Source organism: Sinocyclocheilus grahami, unplaced genomic scaffold (genome assembly GCF_001515645.1).
Source record: "Sinocyclocheilus grahami isolate Dianchi unplaced genomic scaffold, SAMN03320097.WGS_v1.1 scaffold18.1, whole genome shotgun sequence".
In the NCBI taxonomy this organism is placed as follows: domain Eukaryota; kingdom Metazoa; phylum Chordata; class Actinopteri; order Cypriniformes; family Cyprinidae; genus Sinocyclocheilus; species Sinocyclocheilus grahami.
Window position 1 is genome coordinate 3056449 of NW_015505197.1, and position 23660 is coordinate 3080108.

The 23660-nt window shown below is 39.0% G+C and overlaps 1 protein-coding gene across 2 annotated transcripts in view; it reads left to right on the top strand.

Moving 5' to 3' along the window:
- Positions 1-23660, top strand: part of LOC107553590 (EH domain-binding protein 1) — a 141947-nt gene that overhangs the window by 81944 nt on the left and 36343 nt on the right. The window contains exons 13-17 of one of the 2 annotated variants that reach the window (XM_016235880.1): positions 1476-1524; positions 6328-7206; positions 9410-9451; positions 9530-9670; positions 22704-22872. In XM_016235880.1, the coding sequence (XP_016091366.1) occupies positions 1476-1524; positions 6328-7206; positions 9410-9451; positions 9530-9670; positions 22704-22872 (1280 nt within the window). Of the gene's footprint in view, positions 1-1475; positions 1525-6327; positions 7207-9409; positions 9671-22703; positions 22873-23660 lie in introns of both variants that reach the window. The other variant, XM_016235872.1, reaches the window with a different exon arrangement.

Consider the following 23660-nt stretch of genomic DNA (forward strand, 5'->3'; position numbering starts at 1 on the left):
CTAACTTTAGCCTGATAGCACTGAAAGCGAACAACCCACCCTCCCTGCAATCGCCGTCCAAAGCCACGCCCCCTGAACGCATATACAGTGGGTACGGAAAGGGACTTCAATGGATTTCCTCTGCTCAGGGTGTAGGGAGCAATGGACACTGTGTAGGGATCATATCGATCTGAACACAGTTCATGCACATAGCTCACTTCTAACGAGCTGGTTATCTGAATCAGGTGTGTTAACTAAGCGAGACATGCAAAATATGCAGACCGGGGTGCGCGAGGGAGGACTGGATTAACCGCTGGGCTACATCATGTGTCATTCACCGGTGAGAAAACTTTAAAAGTACTACAATACCAGGAAGGAAGATCGGGTTGTTGATGTTTGTCTGCCATTCTCGCTCTGTCTGCACAGCGTGCGTGAACGCGCTGATGACGTATCCTGTCTGCGCGAACCCGTTGCGCAGAGGTATGTTAATACATACGTTGACAGGCAGGTAGGAAAGCATATTAAAAAGCGTTTTGATTGGACGAACATTTCTTGATCCTACGCCTTCCACAGAACATATAAATACAGACAAATACATTTAGACCACTTAACTTAATGATTGCTATCAGGATGTGAAGAGACTTTCAACCAGCATAACAAAAAGTTTTTCTGAAGACAATCACCTATTGCACCTTTAAGGAAGATATTGACTGATTTATTATCTTTGATTTTTACGAAACATTTACATTTACTGACAACGTTTTTGACATTTTCTCTGCACCTTTCACTCGCACTATTCACACAACCTGAGAGACAACCTGCTGTTTGCTTCATGCATTATCATATAGTGCATGAGTGATCAGTGACCATTATTCCAGAAAAAAGTACATTTCTTCATCTCTGCAATGAATTTTCTGTTGCTGTAACCAAGAATGCAGGCAGAAGTATTAACTAATAATATTGTAGTATTGTAGAATCAAACTGAATAAAATGTGCAGTATTACCAGCTTAATATGCAGTTTAACTAAAAATATGGCTTGTTGAAGTGAAGTGTGTTTATAAATGCTGTTTCATGTAGAGAAAGTCCTCAGAGGACTTTTAAAGCACATTGTGCCCCAGGGGACAGTACACAGCCCACATCAAGGTTTGAATGACATGTAGTGAATGCTGAGGCTTCTGATATAAGCAAAATGAAGGATATTGTCCATTTTTAGAGTAGCCCACTACTGTTTCCCTTGCTGAAGAGGAAAGACCCCAGGCACACAGTGGGTAGTGTGATGGAGAATGAGAGATGAAACGTTTAATGTGTTGAGTGGTTGAGTAAAGGTTTTGTGTGTGTGTGCGTGTGTGTGTGTGTGACTAATTTTGCTTGCACACACGCACACTCTATTAGTTGTGTTGATTGCAGAGCTGTGAAATTGCATGTTACAGCCATTACATGAGACGCATATTTAAAGCTAACTTTCTCTCTCTTGCTGTTCTTTCCTCCCTCCTAGTGACTACAAGGCTCTCAATCCTCAAGATATTAAAGAAAACAACAAAAAGGTAAATGCTACACACTCCCTTCCTCTCTTCGTTTGTTTGTGCATCAGTAATCCTCCTCATAGGTGATTTATTTTGTTATAACTCTGATTCACTCCCACCCTGCGTTCTCTAATTGCCACTTTCAGAACGCGGCTCCCCTGCTGACACTGATGGAAAGAGTGTGTGTTTGTGCATGTTTGCTTGTGTTTGTATGGATGAAGGAAGTCACCTGGGAGTCGTAAGATAGCATCATAATTCATAAACATGCTATAAATGAACTTTACAGGCTTCTCCACAGAGGGAGAAGGAAAGAGAGGGAGGGAAAGAAGAGAAATAAAGGGATGTTAATCACACACTTTGGACCAAAGAGGTCCAAACAGAAGACACACACACAAACTTGTAAATATACTTGACCTCCCATTAACTTCTGTTGTTTTAAATTAAGCACTTATAATCTTATAATAGCTACACCAAACCCAAGCCCTTATAAACTTTTGAAATATTATTATTATTTCCTTTTTCTTTTTTAACAATAGTTTTATATGGACACAGTAATTGCATTTTGATCCACACCAAATCAGCATATTAGAATGATTTCTGAACGATCATGTGACATGGGATGGAACCTTTATAAAAAAAAGACAGAATCTGTTGCACTGCACCCCCTCCCATTCCTCCTTTTTTCTTTTACTTTCTTTTAGTCACTTTCTCCTCCTTTCTCCCGTTATTGTTTTACATTATACCTTGTTCCATCCATTCAGGAATTTTCAGTGGGATGTGCACGACGAATGAGCTGTGAGAGAGTGAGGAAGGTGTGAATATTGCTGTCAGCTCTCAAATGCCTGTTTAAATAAACCGCCAGGTGTCTGTGCCAACAAGGATTACTCCAAGCATCTCTCTTCCTCTCTCTCAAAACACACACACACACAATGCACAGCAGCGCACGAATGTATATTTGCTGAAGAGTTGCTTCCTGGATTCATTTGGAATCTATTTGGATTTGTGGATGTATAAAACTTAATTCCTCTGTAATTCCGCTCCAATGAGCGATCACTGTATTCTGGAGCGCTGCAGATTAACTCTTATTTCAGCCCTCAGATGAACTCCATTTAGACTTTATTAGGTGTATTTAATGTGCTCCTCACGCTCTCCTTTCTTTCATCCATCATCACTTTACCCTACACTCAATACCTGCAGTCACTTCCTGAGTTCATTTCCTGCTCTCTCTCGTTCTGGGACTATCATATACACAGTTTTTCTCTTTCCAACACAGTGAAGAGTGTGTCCTTTTGCGTCCTTTTCGCCCAAGATGAGGAGGTTAAGAGCACTCTCTATACAGCCCCAAACACACACATTTATATAAAATGCATTCATTTCCATTTGATAGAATCAGCGCGACCCTCTCTGGCCCAGCCATGATTGCAATAATCTCCATTGAAATATGACAGATAAGAGCAATCAATAGCAGAGGGGAGAGGAGAGGACGGTTTGGTCATACAGGCAGTGAAAAGAATTATTTTCTGTGTGTGTGTCTAGAGAGAGACCAGCAGTAATTTCCCATGATATCTGATCTGTGCACGCACATGTGCGCGTGCGTGTATGTGTTCCTCGATAAATGTGCGGACAGGGGGGAAAAGCCCCTCTGGCTGTGTGTGTGACTGACAGCGATGGATACCTGTCAATCATTCAGCGATGTCATTCACAAAACAAAACGCTTTTCATTGTCCGTTTAGCGTGGGGGAGGGGCTGACCGTCCGGAGCAGGAAGGGAAAGTCTTAAACACACAATTACACAGTTCACACGGGTTATTAGTGCCGCTGCATCATTTATACACAGATAGAGAGCAAACAGCACATTTCTGTCAGTTGAATAAATGGCTTTTGTAGTTATTAATGCAGTACATCAGAAGCATGTTTTTGGGCTTAATTCATCTGGATGTGTTTGGTAACACACACTTGCACACAAACTGCTGTTTACATAGTATATTTATTTTAATCAAGCATGATTTGTTGTTTTGAAGACTAAAGCAATGAGACACAGAAGACACCCTTCATTTTTTTCCCTCTCCCAAGCAGCTTGATGCTCTCTCTAAATAAACATTGATACATACACTCTTCATAATCTGTGTAAAAATGTAAATAATGATAATTTAATTACTTTAATAATAAATATAATATTATTATATATAATTTTATCATTTGATTCACTATGTATACTTCCTTATCCTTTATTATTATATGTTTATTCACTACCGTTAAAAGTTTGGGATCAGTACAAAGTTTTTTTTTCCATAAATTAATGCTATTATTCAGTAAAGACATGTTAAATTGATCAAAGTTGACAGTAAATATGTTTATAATGATTTATAATGTCTCTGTTTCAAATAAATGCTGTTCTTTTGAATTTGGTGTTCATCGAAATATCCTGGAAAAATGTAACAAATTTCAGATTTCAACATTGATAGTAAGAAGAAATGTTTCTTCAGCACTAAATTAGTGTTTTATATAATAATTTCTGAAGGATCATGTGACACTGGAGTAATGACTGCTGAAAATTCGGCTTCATCACAGAAATAAATTACATTTTAAAAATATATTAAAACATAAAACATGTTATTTTATATTGCATTAATAATTTATAGTTTTACTGTTTTTACTGTATTTTTTATATAAAAAAATGCAGCCTTGCTGAGCATATAGGAGACGACTTTCATGTTTCATTTATACTCCCCGGTCACAAACTGTTTTGCTTTTCTTTCTTTTTTGAATTTCACATATGAAAGCTACTATTTAGATTTGGGCCACATTCAGCTGCAGTGTGAATGTAGCTCAAGTTTAAGAATCTCCAGCAGACACTTTAGTTTCATTCATTCCACCAATTATACACTCTTTCTTTAGAGCTAAACCCCAAACAACATATACCTGCAGACTTTTTTTGTTTTCCCACCCTTATTCATTCCCCTTTTTTCTATTCAGCTGTCTGTACCTTACATTTCCTTCACTCTGCAAAGCTCTGCATCACCATCGCTATTGTTAGCCTGCAGCAAACGAGAAGGCATGAGAGAAAGAAAGATGTGATTAATTGTAAATTGAGAATCGGTTTACCTTTGATTATCCCTTCTCACCCTTTCTCTTGCTTTCTCTCTCTCTCACTCACGCCAATAAAAGGGACAAACCTGATAAAGTCAGTAGATGGGTAAATGGCAGAGGTTGAGACAATAGTCAACACTTGTCAACAGAGTAAAATTCTCTCGGCCGTCAGCTCAACTCTGATAGCAGCTCTGATAAAGCGAATCAGGGGGAGGACGAGACAGAAGGTTAATTTGTAGGCTTTTCTTTATACTGTTGTATTCTCAAATTCTTAAGAGAAAGAGAAAGTAGCTTTTCTTTCATTCGTTCGGTGGATTATCGCGATAATGTCAGCCAGTTTACTTTCACTTCTTCCTTCCGTTTCTCTCTCTCTCTCCCTCTATCTCCTGATCAGGGATTGAGTTTGGCTGTTTGATTATCTGCCTGTTCTCCTCAACCGGACAAATCAGTGCAATTATACTCACTGCTGAGAGAGAAAGAGAGAGAGAGTGACGGAAAGGGGGAGAAAGAGAGAGAGAGAAAGTGAGAGAGATGGAAGGAGGGTGAGTGGGAGATGTATGCGATAAGACTGAGGCAGGATTAGTTTAGTGTTTCTTGGTATCGTGCTCTCTTATCATGGAGAACCATCCTTGACATTAGCTGTCACCGCCTGCCGCATCCTACTGATCCCAGCTTGTCTTATCCCAAATCTAATTCCTGCATGCACCCTACACCCTAACTGTCCCTCCCTCCCATCACCCTACAAACCCTGTTCTTCCCTTTCACCCTTTACCCTGTGTTTTCTTTTTCCTTCATCCCATACTGTACCTTGGCCTTCTTTCCCACTCTATAGCCTATAGTTTACCCTTTTACCCTGCACCCAACCATTCATTTTCACCCCTCACCCTCCACCGTTTGTCCCTTTCACCCTTTCACCTTTATTTCAACTAATGCACTACCCATACCACCTCATATTTATTTCATCCTTCCCTTTCTTCCGACAGCCTGCTATATATTCTCTCTTAAACCTCCCTTTCCAACTTCCCTCAAGTAGTCCAAATTAATACCCACTATAATCCAAATATAATAATTGACTTTGATAAATAAATCTGTAAAAGACTCTTTAAAAATTTTAATTTTTTATTTTATTTTAGGTCTATAGATTTATAGAACACTATAGAATAGACTGATCCATATTTATTTATTTGTTTATTTACTTATTTATTTACTTTTATTTTTATAGAATGAGTCTGTTTAATTTAATGAATGATTTGGTTGACAGATGCTTATTTTAAAAATATCAGTTTGTATCTATCATACTGTCTCTATCGATCATTCTGTCATATGTTATGTCATATATTCTATTGTTTATGCATTTATTTACCATTTATTAATTTATTATTCATTTTATAGAACAATTGTCTGATCCAGATTTTTAATTTAGAAGAATTATTATCTGACCCAGACTTAATTTAGTTATTTTGATGAATGATTGGGTTGACAGATTTATTCTAGTTTAGTTTAGTTTAGAATTTAAAGTAAATGTTGCACCCTATATTCAGCTGTAGTGTTGTTTTAGTGTGTTACAAAGGACTGACACAACTGAAATCCTTTTTTTATTTTTTTTTTATTTTTTTTTTCAATCAATCCTTATTTTTTGGTCCACCAGTTCTTGTTTTATTTACTCTGTTTCATTTTATACAGTCCTTTATTGTCTATGCTTTATTTTAAACCTCATCTGTTTTTGTGTATGCAGGCATATGATGGCTTTGCCAGTCTGGGAATCTCTCGGCTTCTGGAGCCATCTGACATGGTTCTGCTGGCAATCCCGGATAAGCTGACGGTGATGACATACCTGTATCAGATCCGGGCACATTTCAGCGGTGAGGAACTCAATGTTGTGCAGATCGAAGCCAACAGCAGTTGTAGCACATACAAAGTTGGAGACTTTGAAACGGACACAAACAGTTCTATCGACCAAGACAAGTTCTACGCCGAACTTAACGACATTCACCGTGAGCCCACTAATCAGGGTGCTGCAGCAACCAATGGTGGGCATGGTGTTAAAGAAGAGCAGGAAGTGAAGTCAGTCATGACAAGCGGAGGATCTGGTTCTCTATCCGCCTTCCCAGGGGAAGTTCTAAAAGATGTAGTTCCATCTTTACGGGCGTCTACGGCAGACCGTGTCTCTCCAGCAGCACCAACCGTCAATGAACCTCACCCACGACCCACCCAATGCACCAGAACCAGCCTGGAGACCTCCACCAGCAAACCTCCCACTGCAGAACAGAAAAAACTCCTCAAAGCCGATACACTGGACATGGGTGACCCGTCTCACAGGCTGGAGAGAGAAAAGGAGAGCGGGCAGTCGGGTGGGTTGACCGCCGCTGACACCAGAGACTCCAGGGAGAAGCACGAGACCTCACGGCCTGGTGAAAGACAAACTGAATGTGGGTCACCCACGTGGCAGACCGGGTCTTCTCTAACAAACACACATAAACTGGGCTTCACATATAACAGAGACACTGATCTAATCAAGAAGAAGAGAGCGAGTTTGCGCCACTCTGAATCTGACAGCACCTCAGACAGCAGTGCCCAGACCAACCACACACACACACCCGCTAAACTCACACAGGTAAATGTCAACACACAAGCGTGCTTCATATTCACATAAATCTGAGCAAAATGTTCTATCTGTCTGTCTGTCTGTCTGTCTTTCTTTCTCATTATGAAAATGAATTGGTCAGAAAGTTCGAGAACCCTGTTGAGCAGTCAAAATTACCAAACCAAACAAGCAAACAACATCAAACATACAGTGGGTATAGAAAAGAATCACCCCTTTAAAATACTCACATTTTGTTGCTTTGCAGCGTGAAATGAAGATGGACACAGTTTTTGTTTTATCCAGCTGTATTTACTCAGTGAAAATTATAACATCCAAGTGTTAGATATAACACCAACATGTCAGAAGTCATTGGTAGGGCATCTGAAGCAAACAATCAACTATGGGTGGCAAGGCACTGTCAAAAGATCTCCAGGATAGAGTTGTGGACAGGCACAAGTCAGCAGATGGATACAAAAAATTTCAAAGGCTTTATCAATGCCTAGAAGCACAGTGAAGTCTATTATTAAGAAGTGGAAGGTATTTGGTACAACAAAGACCCTCCCTGGATCAGGACGTCACTCCAAACTGGATGAAAGAGCAGGAGGAAACTGGTCAGAGAGGTGACCAAGAGGCCTACAGCAACTCTGAAGCAGCTGCAGGAATTTATGGCAAAGAGTGGTCATTGTGTGCATGTGACAACAATATCACAAATTCTCCACAAATATGGCTTGTATTGGGAGGGTTGCAAGTAAAAAGCCACTCCTCAAGAAAGGCCACATGCAGTCACAACTGAGTTCACCATCCTATAACAGCATTCCTCCAGTAAAGCATGGAGGTGGCAATGTCCTGTTATGGGGTGTTTCTCTGCAGCAGGTACTGGAGCACTTGTCAAGATAGAAGGAAAAATGGATGGGGCAATATACCGTCAAATTCTTGAGGAAAATCTGCTGCCCTCTGCCAGAAAGTTGTCAATAGGAAGAAGGTTTACCTTCCAACATGACAATGACCCAAAGCACACAGCTAAACTGAGCACATAGTGGTTGAAGGAGAAAAGACTTAAACCCCACTGAAAATCTGAGGAATAACTTAAAGACTGCAGTCCACAAACGCTCACCATCAAATTTAACTGAACTTGAGCAGTTCTGCAAAGAAGAGTGGGCAAATATTGCAAAGTCTAGATGTGCAAAGTTAGTAGAGACAAATCCCAACAGACTAAAGGCTGTAATTAAAGCAAAAGGGTGGTTCAGCAAAATACTGACACAAGGGGGTGATCCTTTTTCCAACTCAGTGATTCTGGTTTTGTAATTTTTTTCTGACATGTTGGTATTATATCTTTCATATAAGTAAATATAGCTAAATAAAACAAAAACGGTGTCCGTCAGGCTGCAAAGCAACAAAATGTGATTATTTTAAAGGGGGCGGTGATTCTTTTCTATACCCACTGTAAATACACACAATTGTAGGTAACAAACACAGGTAACATGCATGTTAAATGAATAATTCCCTCAACACTTCCAACAGAAAACCAGTTACAGCTTAAATGGGAAAAGCTGCCATATAAAATCAAAGCACATAAAACAGTTTGAAGCTTTTTACATGTTTGATATTTTTGCCATTTTGTGAGACGCCTGATCGGCACAGACAGCAGCCGCGTGTCACTCGGAGTGGCATGTCATTATGTACGGGCCGTCCCGCCTGCAGCTCTAATACTGACATGGGTTATAGCGTGTTTCCGCATGAGAGCCTCTCCTCATCTATACAGCATATACACACACACACACACACACACTTGCAGGTATTGCAGCACAACTTTTATCACACTCTTGCCATGTATCACTGTCATTCCTTCCACTAAATAACTTTCCAGCTTAGATTTGTCCTGATTTTATTTTGACGTCATCAAGGCCTCAGCTGTGACATGAGAGGTGCGTTACCATGGTGACAGTTTGCACCACCTTAAGTTTGTTGGTGCTTCATTTGGTTGTTTTACTGAATATGTTGCACAGTGTAGATACCTGTAGATACCTTAACAGTGATCAGGAGCAAAAGTCACTCTATCTCCTCTCAACTGTCAGAATCACCGCCATACCAATCAGCCAATCAGCTGCTTGCTGGAGCCCGTAATGAGAGCGCAACGCTGATAGCGTTTGGAAGAGATTCTAATCTGACTCGCACAACATATAGGGTGATGGCATCCACAGATTTGTTCTTACGTCATGTTTTTTTTTTCCAGGACGTTGTACCCGCCCCAGTGTCTAACACCAGTGAAGAGAAGGTGAAACAGATCATGGTTATACAAAGTGAAACTTGGTTACACTCAAAGTTGAATAAAATCTCTTTCTCTGCATTGCAGAAGGTCCTGTCTCGTCAAGAGGAGCTGAAGGAGAGGGCCAGGCTGCTATTGGAACAGGCCCGTAGAGATGCTGCCATGAAGGCTGGAAACAAAAGCACCACTAATGCACAGTCACCCACACACTCGCCACAGATTATTGATGTGAGTTCACACACACATACAGACTTTTGCTTAGATATCGATATTCATAGATTTCTGTTGTTTTTACACGACTGTTCACAAATTTGGGACTTTGGGATTTAATCTCTTGATGTTCGCAACCTGCATTTATTTGATAAAAAATACAATAATAACAGTAATACTGTGAAATAGTTACAAAATTGTATATATACAGTATATGTGTGTGTACTTTATTATTATATATTCTTTATTTTTACATTGTAATGTATATATGTGATTTATTCCTGTGATGGCAAAGCTGAATTTTCAGCAGCCATTACTCCGGTCAAATGTGCTCAAGAAACATTTCTTGGTAATACTTTACAATAAGATTCCATTTGTTAAAATTAATTACATTAATTTACATGAACTAACAATGAAAAATACTTGTAAAGCATTTATTAGTCTTAGCTAGTGTTAATTTTAACATTTACTAATGCAATATTAAAATCAGACTTTGTACAGTATCTGTTAATATTATTTATTCGACCTGAGCAAACATGAATTAACAATGAACAGGTGCATTTTTATTATCTAGCGTTATCAAAGATTACAGGTTTTTATCACTTGCACGAATTAACTGTGGTTATAATAATAATAATAATAATAATAAATGTTAAGCATTTGGCCCAGTCTGCAACGTCCGGCCTTGGTCCCAAGATGGGCCGACCGACCCGATCAGTGGTTATTCAAATTGGATGTTCAGTCAAAATCAAGCACGTCATCGGAGAGAGTGCATCATGAGCTAATTGTCAGTAAAAGCTAGATAATGGACTGTAAAAAAAAAAAAAGGAAAGGTGGTGCAGAAAAACTTCAAGAAAGCAAAAAAAGGGTTCTTGCGTCCAACGCTGCCAAATTTGTAAAATTAACCAAACTCTTTTCAAAAGGTTTAAATTCCTTATCGTAGAACCCCCGTATATTTGAAAATGTCATTGCTTTGTGATAATTGGTTACAAGTGTTAGCTAGCCTTTTACTGAATTGCATGACTGAAATATCAGCAGATAAGGTGGGATTTAGGATAAACAGACTGCTGTAGGCTACTTGCAATGTAGTCTAACACATCAAAAACCTTTAGCAATAGCCATAGTACTGTAGACATTTGTAATGAACTTCACTTTGAATACATAGCTACTCGTATATCAAAATAAAACACTGAATACGTTCATACATAGGTTACAGTATGTAATTAATCCTTAGGTAGGGTGGAACATAGGCTTCTATTACAGGCACTCATATACAATAGTTAGATGAGGAATTATAAGCCATTGTCTTACTTATGTTCTCCCTTGTCTGAATCGTGTGGTCATCTATTCAAAACTAGAATGTTGCTGGATCCAGTGCAGACAGCAATGAGAGAGACACACCCTGACACAGATGCTGCCAGTTTCTTAATACTGTGGCTTTAATTAACCATTAATTTAACCCTTAGGAAAGGAGGAACCTGTGCATGTGTGTCACACACACACACACACACACACACACACAGATCACAATCACACACATAACTTTACTGTGTGTGTAAATTTGTTATATAGGCCTATGTGTGCTCTTTAAAAAGTAGTAAGCATTGTTGCCACATATGTTAAATGTTTAAGTATCTGTTAGATACGGTACTGCTTATATTATTTCACCATGTGTACACAATACACAACTGTAAATAGTGAATGTGCGTGCCCGTGGTAATGTGGGCTTGTGTGGCTACAGTGCCAGGGCTGAATTTTTGTCCCAGTCCACCACTGGATATGACTAAAACTCAAATCCTTTTGTACATGTAAACGTTTTGTATTTTTAGAGTTATTTATTTATTTAGTTTTACAAATTTTCAGTTGTTGATTTCCCCAAAATTCCCAAAAGAGTATTGCTAAGTGCATATACACCTGCATAGTAAGTCCTTACCACTGTTCCCAGCTCCTCTCAGGATGCTCCTTTGTCCTGTCAGACAGGAAGTAATAGAGAGTAATATTATTCTGTAGCCAAGAGCCTGCATGCTAGAGTCTCTTATTTCACACAGGACAGGTCTTTAAGGGTTACTCAAGGACTCCAGGTAGTGATGTAGGAAGTGACCAGTCAGAGTCTCAAACGCTAAATAAACATGCTCTGCTGAGCTCAGTACTGCAGGACGGCTGACACTTGATGTCGGAAAGCTCAGGCCACATCCGAATAACATTTCAGTTCTCCTGACATCCTGTTTTAGGGGGAGAATAGTGTGAAACGCAGTGGCATAAACATACAGAACCACAGGGGAGGGGTTTTCAGGACATGATGAAATATCTGGCGTGTGGCGGATTTATTCAGACGTTTTGCTGTGTGAATTTTTAAAAGGAAATGAGATGCCCTTGAATTAAATGCATAAGAAATCAAAGAACAGGAACAAGAAGGCACCTCAATGTGAAAAATGTTTTCAAAGAAAAATATTTTCTTTTCTCGTAGTCTCTCTCTCGTGTAAAAGTCCTCTGTGCTCTGATGAAGGGGAGATGGTCCTCGTCCTGTAAATTAACCACAAATTAGCGTCAGTGTGTGCGTTCACAATGCCTCCATCCCAAGGACGATGTGCTAATGAGGCTTCGGTGCATTAGCCTGCCAGAATATTGAATTGTTTCACTTTTTAATAGAAAACATTGATCAAAAGGGAGCGTGGCTTGGCACGCTGGTAATTGTTAGTGATTTAGATTAGATTAGTTGATGTCTTGTTTTGATTAGTAAGCCCTGTTATCTTATCACTGGCCTCTGCGTGAAGCTCCTCCACTAAGAAAAGACTTTACGCTTTAGCATGCAGAGGGAATATTTTAATTAAATTAAGACTTGCTCCATTCTTTTAAAGCAGAGATAGAGATGGAGGGGTGAAAGTGAGGATGAATGAGAAAGAGAGAGAGGGAAGTCATTGGGGTGTAGTGAGCTTTTCAGTCACGCACATGGCATGGGCCGAAATGCTATGTGCTTCTTTTACTGCCAACTGCTAAATGATCCTGACGTTCAGATGAAAGACTGAAAAACAGGGCAGATTTGAGAATATTCAGTTTGATATTCAGGTATTTATTGTATCTTTAATCAAATAAATGTGACCTTGGTAAGCATAAGAGACTTCTTTCAAAAACATTTAAAAATAGTACCAATGCAATTTTTTTGAACTGTAGTCTATTCATTTTTAAAATATCTTGATTGCTTTTGGACACAGTACAAGCTATCAAGTTTTGCTGTCGGCTGTTGTCTTTTTTTTTTTCTAAAGCAACTAGCCCTTGTGATATCCTGCCTCAACTTTCAACAGGATATAGAAGTTAAAATTTTTTTCAAAACATTTCAAGGTTTCTCCATGTTTGCAATATTGTTAGAAGTTAGCATACAGACTTGATTGTGCGTGAGAGTGTGTTGGATGACCAGCGGGCCAGTCATTGTCCTCAGTCAGTGGTGTGTTTCAGTGGGCCCATCAGTGAGCCCACCTCTCTCATCAAGAACTGCTCTGCTTTAGCATGCAGAGGGAATATTTTAATTAAATTAAGACTTGCTCCATTCTTTTAAAGCAGAGATAGAGATGGAGGGGTGAAAGTGAGGATGAATGAGAAAGAGAGAGAGGGAAGTCATTGGGGTGTAGTGAGCTTTTCAGTCACGCACATGGCATGGGCCGAAATGCTATGTGCTTCTTTTACTGCCAACTGCTAAATGATCCTGACGTTCAGATGAAAGACTGAAAAACAGGGCAGATTTGAGAATATTCAGTTTGATATTCAGGTATTTATTGTATCTTTAATCAAATAAATGTGACCTTGGTAAGCATAAGAGACTTCTTTCAAAAACATTTAAAAATAGTACCAATGCAATTTTTTTGAACTGTAGTCTATTCATTTTTAAAATATCTTGATTGCTTTTGGACACAGTACAAGCTATCAAGTTTTGCTGTCGGCTGTTGTCTTTTTTTTTTTCTAAAGCAACTAGCCCTTGTGATATCCTGCCTCAACTTTCAACAGGATATAGAAGTTAAAATTTTTTTCAAAACATTTCAAGGTTTCTCCATGTTTGCAATATTGTTAGAAGTTAGCATACAGACTTGATTGTGCGTGAGAGTGTGTTGGATGACCAGCGGGCCAGTCATTGTCCTCAGTCAGTGGTGTGTTTCAGTGGGCCCATCAGTGAGCCCACCTCTCTCATCAAGAACTGCTCTGTGTGTGTGTGTGTGTGTTTCTCTTGTTCTTTTACATGCCATGTTAATTGTGCTGCATTGTGCTGCATTGGCTCACTTGCTTTGATCTTTGCCACCACTGTCTGTTTCCCTCTCTCTCTCCCTCTCTTTGTCTCTGCTTCACTTTCTGTCTCCTGCTCTTCTACTTTTTGCTAACTCTGTGTATATGTGTGTGTTTAGGTCTTTGATAGTAGGATTATTTAGTAGTGGTCATTGTACTATGGGTAGGTAGCCGTCACAATCCATTAGGCCCAAACCTCTCAGCCGCTCTCGTATTCTTCACCCCCTGGTGAGAGCAAATCGCTAATTAATGAAAAATTAGAAAAAGCACAGCGGCACAACACCCCTTCATGCTAGTGTACACAAACATACATTCTTAAAGGAATGTTCCAGGTTTAAGTTAAGTGCTATTGTCAACATTTGTGGCATAGTGTTGACTACAGCAAAATAATTTAATCTCATCCTCAGTTTTTTAACAAAGGCAAATATTGGGCTGGTAAAACATTTAGTGATTCCAGAAGATTTAAAAGATGCAGTGTGAAGCTCATTCATATATATATATATATATATGATATATATATATATATATATATATGATATATTTATAATATATATTTAATAAAAGCATATTTATTATTTAATTTTTAATTGTAAAATCATATAAATTGTATTTTTTGAAGTGTACATATTTTTCTAGGTGAATTAACTTGTTATTCCTGTGGGTGCAGAGGTTATTTTAGGATTATTTCTATACTGTTATAGTATTTATCAATATTTTAAATGGGCTTTTATTTTACATTTTCTGTTTTTATTTTTAACTTTTAATTTTGTCTTGTTGTATTTTTGTAAATATTTCTGTTTAGCTTTGATTTATTTCTATTTTAGTATTTTAGTAATTTTAGTACTTCAGTTTGAACTTATTTTATTTTGAGCCACTTGGCAAGGCAGTGTTTCTACTTTTTTTATATATAATATTTATATTTTAGTTTATTTCCTTTATTTCAATTAATGAAATTAATATCAAAACTGGTTTGCGCCATGCAAACAGTCCTTCCTGGATTACAGGCATTATGTCATCATGACAACAGTTGAAAACTGATGCAATTTTTGATTTAACATTTTTTCTGTCACACTAGTCTTGTTTTATTGCAAAAAATGCATTTCAATTTTTACTAAAACTTTTTTCAATTTTTAAAAAGTGATAGATGAATACATTTTGTGGCAGTCACATTATGCCACAATTGCTCTTGAACCCTAAACATTCCTCCCCCACTTAATTTTCACTCTTTCATAGGCAAAATAGCTCTTTAAAATAAAGTGAAGAGAATCTCCTCTCTGTTTCCTTTTCCTCTTTTTCAGTCCTTGATAAAGAGAAAGCAGGGGAGAGGGAGTGATAGTGAGGGGAAATAATTTTTATTTATGTAGTCCTTTAAATCATAAAAAGGGAGGGAGTGAGGCAGAAAAAGGGGACAGTGCGTTTCTTCAGATTTTCTCAAGCATTAGTTGATCAGTGCAGTAATTTCACAGCGCTTTGGCCAGGGTAATTATGGAGGGTACGGCGAGAGAGAGAGCAGGAGAAGGGGAGGGAAAAGATTCCAGGTGAGCTTCCTCGTGTTCACTGGCTCGTTATGATTAGTTTAATTGGACTGCGTTTGATTTTGACCGACGAGGCCCTGCTTCACCCTCCTGACTCTCTTCTCCATCCTCAGCCCTCCCTCCCACTCTGTGTGACAGTGCGGTGACTTTTCAGAGCCGCCCATGACCCTCCCTCTCAGAGAGAGATGGAGCGAACCTTTGAACTCGTGGCGGCCTCCCTGCGTGCTTGTGCGTGTGTGTTTTGAGGCAAACCGCTGCCTCTATCATTTTTATCTTTCAGCCTCATTTAACTGTGACGTCAGACATGAAATCAACACGTAATCAAATATGTTGCTTTTTCTATGTAAATCTGGTGTCAGTACTAACACTCCACGTACAGCAGTGATCTCTCTCTCTTTCTCTCTGTAGTCCACAGTCGTTAGCGTCGGCCCGCCTCTGATGCGTGAGAGTCAGTGGGAAGGCCCGGGGAAGACCAATTGTCCCAGCAAGCACCAGAGACTCGGAGTTAATTGGGCCAATTAGGCCACAGCCGTCCTCCTGTTCTCTGTTCTTTGGGTCTGACGCCCTCAAACGATTCCCTCAGACTTTCAAAGGAACCATGGCTGCACCTTCCATATGCATTTTAACATGCTGATGTGACTACACAGGCTCTCTCGTGCCACATTCCGATTGTCTTTTTAGTTTGGAAACCTTTCTTTTTCCGATGGATTCTCGTCTAATGAAACAGACTGGATGGAAGGTAGTTGAAGGGCTGTGTGTGTGGATATCAAAGCGGTTGGTTGGAACAGAGAAACTGTTATAGAGAGAGAGAGAGAGAGAGAGACGCCCCTCCAATCTCTTCATGAGTTGCGATCAAGCCACTGCTCTCTCCGGCGTTACGCACACACAGTCATTTCTCAGTGGGGCTGTCTCCTCTTTTTTTCCCCCTTGTCTCTCTCTTTTTCTCTCTCTCTCTTTCCACCACAACAAACTCTCCTTTCTTCTCTTCCACTACCTCATTCCTTTCTCTCTCTTTTCTGCCGCCCTTCAGTTTTTAACCTCATTCATAAGTCGGTCTCCTATGAATAAAATATGAAGGATAAAAGCATAAAGTTTAAGTTCATTTTGATATGAAATTGCAATTGTTTAATCCAGTTATTTCAGTCGGACTGAAAAGTGTTTGTTTAGAGAAAGAGAGAGAGAGAGAGAGTGCTACGAGCGTTTGTGTGTCTGTCTGAACACTTTAATTAAAGAAAGTAAGTACAAGCATTAGTAAGTTTTTCAATAACTTGTTGATTTTCTGTTGCATTAATACATTTTTAATGGTCATGCTCCAAGTCTTGCTAAAGACTGAAAGAGATCAAACTTTTTAAAGTTAACAATAAATGCAAAAATTGACCTTATTTACTTTCTTGAAAAGTGGGCGTTACGTACCAGAATGGAGCCAGAGTGTATAAGAGTTTGCTAAAACAAAACACAACTAGTTGGTTAACTATTTGTTTAACATTAAATAGTGTCGAAATAAAATATTTTAATTCATGAATGATGCATTAAATTTTTCAAATAAATGCTGTTCTTTTGAACTTTCTAGTCATCAAAAAATGCTGAAAAAATTATCAGTGTGCACAAAAATATTAAACAGCACAACATTAATGTTTTCAACATTAATGATACAAATATTTTAGTGTTCCAAATCAGTATATTAAAAGTATTTCTGAAGGATCATGTGAGAGTGAAGACCAAAGTAATGGCTGCTGAAAATTCAATTTTGCCATCACATTTTAAACTATATTAAAACGTATATGTAATCTTCATGCGTATATGTAAATGTAAATTTGAATATTACTATTTCTACTGTATTTTTGATTACTACTTTCAAGTGATGTCAGCAGTTTTTGGAATAACAAAAAAGGAAAGTCAGTGGAGCAATTTGTCGATTTTGATTTCATGTTCACTTTAATACAATTTCCAGTTGTTATTATGAACAATACGTTGGTGAACATTAAAAAAAAGTAAGAAATGTCATAAATTGCTCGTCCTCTTCAACAACATTTTGGTTGATGTCACCAAGCCATGTTATTTTTCAACCTGATTGACCTGATCTTTTTCTCACTAAATATCTTGTTTCACTCGGAAACACGTCACATTACGGAAGCAAGCTGGCTTTCATGTTGACTGAAGCAGGTGTGTGTTGTTTGTACTCTGTAAAGAGCAGCTTGCAGTGAATGGCTCTTTCTGCTGGGTAATTATGTTGTCATGTAAAGGAGAAAGTTTTCTTCCTACTCGCACACAAACCGCCTGCTCAACCTGTTCATCTACTACTCTTTCACCCGCATCAGGGGGTTTGTCTTTCTAACTGCCCTCATTCAGCAGTGTGTGTGCCTCTTGCCTCTGGCTCTCTGCAGTCGTATATTGAAATAAGCATGTTTTGTTTGGTAGTAATCCCATGCTTGACATTATTATTTTTGTTTATGCCCACTATAAGTGTTTTGGGAATTTTTTAGATGCCCTCTTGAGCTGTGTGTATGCTTGTACATTAAATGCCAGATGTCTTTCTGAGGGACAAACCTGGCCAACAGCCTTTATCCCTCCATCCTCCGAAACGGGTTGGTAACTGTTTGACAGGTTTTTTTTTTTTGTTTGTGAGCCGGGTGCTAAGAGCAGGCTGTGTAGCCCGCAAGACATCTACCTCTATCTTTCTATTTATCTGTATCGCACCGCACTAGTATCATCTACACACATGCAGAAGCATAATTATGCTATGTACAACGGCCTTTGATAGCATGTACAGTTTTCTTCTTAATTCTTTATCAAATGCATTGATCGTGGTGTATGTGCATTGATCCAGGAACCACATCTGCAGCCCAGCGATAAGGCCACGGTGGCATCTCTCTCGCGCGCTCGCTCTCTCTCGCTCTCGTTTGGCTCGGGGCTAAAGCAGGCTGCTGTAGGATTAGCTGGTGCTCAACTACTTGCATTTTAAGTTGACACCTCAACACCAAGCAGAGGCCACATTACAGAGGAAAAGCTGCCCCGTCCGTCCACCCAACGCTTCCTCTTCTGTACGCTCCCACTCTCTCTTTCTCCCTGTCTTTCTCTGTTGACTACATTTAATTGGATTTGTGAACAGGAGCAGCCGAATGCTTCTTTTAGAATGGCCGGGGACACAAGGTGAAGTTTTCTCATTACAGACCACGAAGCCAGGGGACAGATCATAGACGATCTGTATTTTCCATTTAAAGAAGACAGAAATAGGAGAGAAGGAAGAATAAAAGAGATGAGGGTTTGATAGACAGTGCAGAGAGAGGAAGGTGAAGAGGACAAGGAAGTCTCTTTATTTCACAGGTCACTTTCTAAAGGACGGAGAGAGAGGGTTGATGAGCACGAGACGTGGCAATGTTTTAATTTTCTTGAATGTGTCTCAAACATTGCATTCATATTTGATTGCTTTTGTGAATGCACTGAATATTTGGGTTTGGTTATTTGTCTATCGTTTTGTATAAGTTCATAGGCAAGTAGGGTTGGGATCAAAAACCGGTTCTTAATTATAACTGGTGACATTGTCACAGCCTTGTTGATTTTCACGCCGTTGTCTTATTTTCTGTCAGCAATTAACTTTTAAGTGAATCATTCCAGTTTGAAAAGTCTGCAAACGCACCTGTAAACATATAATTTCCTACATTACAATATAATTTATGTATATATTGTATTATATATATTGTATTGTATTACTTAAAAAATATATATTTATATAAATATAAAGCAATGAAATAAATATAAAGCAAATAAATAGAATAAAAAATTATACATAAATGTAAGAGAAGCTCATTTTTATTTTTAATAGCCAATAGATAAATGGCTGATATAGCTAAAAAAAAATACTGTGTTGTCTAAATAAATTTGAAATAAATCACTTAAGATTAAAACTGAAAAAACAGGTTGCTTAGGGCAAGAAAGTATTGTTTTCCGATCGTATTCCATTCATTTTTCCTCAGAATTAGGAAAAGAATCATTAATGAAATCATGAATGGAATCAGAACCAGAATTGATAAATTACTAATGATTCCCATCTGTTCACATGTATGTGTCTGTGGCTTTTGGATTGGCTAAAGATCCAAACCCTCTGTTCTTCAGCACTGCTTGCCTGTGCTGTGTGTGTGTGTGTGTGTGTGTGTGTGTGTGTGTGTGTGTGTGTGTGTGTGTGTGTGTGTGTGTCTGTGTCTGTGTCTGTCTGTGAGCGTGTGTGTGTATCTCTGTGTCTGTCTGTGTGCGCGTGGCACTCCCCTTCTCTGCACACTCAGTGTGTCATGACAAATATATCTGTTTGTGCTTCACTGGCTGGCACCGTCTCTGGCTGGCTGGCACGGCTGTGTTAGCGCCAAGACCCTGAGCCTGTGTGTGTGCCTAGCCGAGCGACTCCTTCCATGGCTCGCTGCACCCTCGGAGCCCCCACCCACCCGCCAGCCCCCTCCAAAAGAGCAGCCAGACTGGGGCAGCCAGCCGGACCCCATGCCCACTGTGAGTGCTTCTGTCTGGGCCTCAGCTCTGCCGCCCACCCCCTCTCTCCCTGGATCTCTTGTCCAGAATGAGGGTGACAGCCCTCCATTATCTGCTTTTGCGCATCTCTCACTCCCTTTTTACTTCCCAGAAGATAGATTGAGGTCTTCCCACACACCATGTTTTCTTCTCCACCTTTAATTATGACTTTGTCATCGTTTCTGCCACCCCTGATGTTTTTCTTTCTTTATCTTCACTCGTTCTTGTGGATCCCCTCATTATCCTTGGTGATCTGCAGCTGGGAGGTTGGATGGGCCACTGATCTCTCTCCCCTCTCTTCCTCTTCCTTTTTCTCCCTCTTTCTCTCACTCCAAGCATAGCCCAGTTGGAGAGTCCAGACTGAACGGTCAAGCTTCAGTGTAGCTGAAGAAGAGCCACTTGAAGTCCATTTGAAGAGAGAGTCATTAAAGAAATCTCTTCATAAGAGGACAGACCGTTTTACACCTCATTGCTGCTGTAGAAATGGATCGTTACACGGTGGTTATTCTGCACAGTGTGCAAGGCTAATTCATTTGGGGATTACATTTGTATCTCTCAGTGATTGTTTTTATCCATGCATTTTGACGTCACACTTTCATAACTGTCCCTTTCAGTGCCTCAGATTTTCAATGCTTTATTGGCATGATTTTTTTTAAGCATTTGTACTAATCGCAATAAATAATGACAGAAAAAAACACATTACATTAAGGTGAAATTCTTTAACAATAGTTAATTTTTAATGCTATATGGTAATAATCGGTTAGATTGCTTTTAATTTCTTTAACAGTAGTTAATTTTTTACAATTTTGTTATAAATTAATATATTTTTACAGCATTTATTAGTCTATTAGTTTAATGTTTATACAATAAAAAAATATATATAGGTAATACATGTAGAAATTAACAATAATCTATTTTCGTAAATCTTATAAAAGTATTGCTTATTGTTGTTTTGTTATAGCCCCCCCAAAAAAACTCTTTTTTTTTGGTCCAATGCAATTAAATTAGTTTTTGTGTGCGTGTGGAAAAGGAAAAAGTTTGAGTTCTTAAATCAAGGTTCCCATGGTCATGATAAATCTGGAAATATGATAAAAGTGCAGGCCTGAAAATGTAATTGAAAAGGTTTTTTTTTTTTCGTTTTCTTTTTTTTTTTTTTTGAAAGTAAATATTTCTGGTTAAGAAAAAACTTACAGAACTGCATTTATATGTCTGGGCTTTTTTCACCATCTGTGTTATCGTCCATTTAGTGTGAATCAGCATTTATTCCAGGTATACCATGCATTTCCAACTTCTTAAAACGTCTGTCTGCCTCTTTACAGATTTGCCCAATTTAAGCTTCTGTTAAATGTTCCAGCACAGTCTGTGTGGATTGACGCATCTTTCCTTTCCTCTGTCTGCTGCTGTTCTTCATCTCTTGTTAATTTTCCTTGACTACAGTATTACAGAACATTTCCAGAGTTGCCTGAAAGCAGTTTACACTGGGCCTGGTGGTAATCCTGCCCTTCAGGCGCACACACAAGGAGTCTCATTTTCTGTGCTAATGGCTAGCCTAACCCTGAATCGCTATATGTAAAACAGTGTGTCGAAGGTTGTGTGTGATGATACCTGCAAGGTTAAGCGGATCATTTGGCGTTTTAGACTTCAACTGCCGAAAAAATGACAATTATATTATGTTAAATTGTATGAGGAGCACAGGGCAAAAGCCTCACAGCTCAAACGAAACATACATTATTATACAGTAGAGGTAGATTTTGTCACGCTCACAGAAACACGTGGTTCTGTTTGTTTTTGTTGATTTCTTAATTTATTTGCATACATATCATTGGCTGTTCCGTCCTCCAATTTGAGCAGATGTATTAATTTTGCAAGAACATAGTGGACACACACAATTCTGTTTTGGCAGGAGCACTCCTGTGTTTTCAGGTGTAACCTGGCCTTAGCTTTGTCTTGCATGTTCAAATTACCCTGAGACTCAAGGGCCTCTTGGCTGGACCCCTAAAAAGTGCTCCTGGGATTCCCTCATCTGCATCTCTCTGCTCATTGTCCTTCTCAACAATGGCTTCAGACAAGCTTTGTCCACAGAAACAGGTGAAATGGGGTTAATTAACTTAACGCTTTTGTAACCAGTTGGGATAATTCACTCTCTGCTCTTTTGCTTTAGAAACCTGTTACCATCTCGAAAATATGTGCATGTATGTGTGTTCATGTGGCTGTCTGTGGGGCCAGGCTACCCATCATGCTAAGCAGACCTGACTAAATGTTATTGTGTGCTAGTGGTACTACAACTTTGTGAATATTACATAAAATTGTTAGGCTATAATAACCATCCATTTCCCAGTCACTGTCCGCTTCTCTCTTTTCTACATCTATCTATTCATGTCCAAGTAGTTGATGCATACATTTCTGTCTCTACCTCTGGTTGATTCACACAAAACACTCATAAACATGTAGTCAGGCCAAAAAAAAAAGACATTCCAGCGAATATCTCAGGTTTATTATGTCTGGACCTATACAGAATCAATGACAAATAAACCATGCAGTGAATGTCTCTTGCTCTCTCCATCTGTGCCAGAGACCCTCCATCCTGACTAGTAAAAAAAAGCTGCTATCAGTCTGATCTGATGGGAGAGAGAGGAGTGAAAATGGCATTTCTGTCAATTACTTGAGATGGCACCCGTTCAATAACTCCCCTCTCCCTCTGCTTCTGTCTGTGTGTGTGTGTGTGTCAGGAGCGTGATGAAGAACGGCGCAGGCAGCTGCGAGAGAGAGCCAGGCAGCTGATAGCGGAGGCTCGATCTGGAGTAAAGATGGCTGAACTGCCTCTCTATACTGACTCCACCTCTATTGCCTGTAGTGCAGCTGGGAACAACTTAAAAGGAAGGTCAAAGACAGCTGGAGGTGAGTGCAGGGGGGCTTTTATAGGCCGAACAAGCACATACACTCACAATGCATAAATGCAAGGAAGCATGCATGCATGCACATTTTCTCATAAGCATGCAAACGCACACGCAAATCTACATGCGTTCATTTTGAAATACCACAGACATAAGCTCTGTATCAAAACCTAGTGAGATGCCTACATAGACGTGCTCCCAAGGGTATATACCTTGTTTTGGTGGAAGTCTAAATGCAGCTTCACATCCTTCATAAATAAGGTAACCCCATTATGCATTGCATCATGGTTGTTGGAAAAAAATAACATCCAAGATGGGATGAAGCAAGAGAAATATTGATTAAAATTCATTTAGTGCCTAAAAGCATGGCCTGTTTCACCCAATATGCACAATTTTCTGTGTGTTTGTGTGTGCTGTGTACATTTTGAGGCTTAAAAGTGTGTGACTTTATTTCTTTCGCATAACACAAAAGAAGATATTTTGAAAAATGTTTAAACTGTTGCCTGTACAATGAAAGTAAATGGGGTCCAAAAGAACACCCCATTTGGACCACATTTACTTTCATTATACTGACAAAAAAACATAGAGACATTCTTCAAGATGTCTTCCTTTGTGTTTGTTCCACAGAAGAAATAAAGTCATCCAACTTTGAAACTGCATTTTCAGTATTACATTTTCTGTTTTTATTTGACTTTTAATTTTTATTAGTTAAAATTTTTGTTTTTTTGGATATATTTATATGCATGTATGTATGTGTATATATGTATGTGTGTATGTATATATATATATATA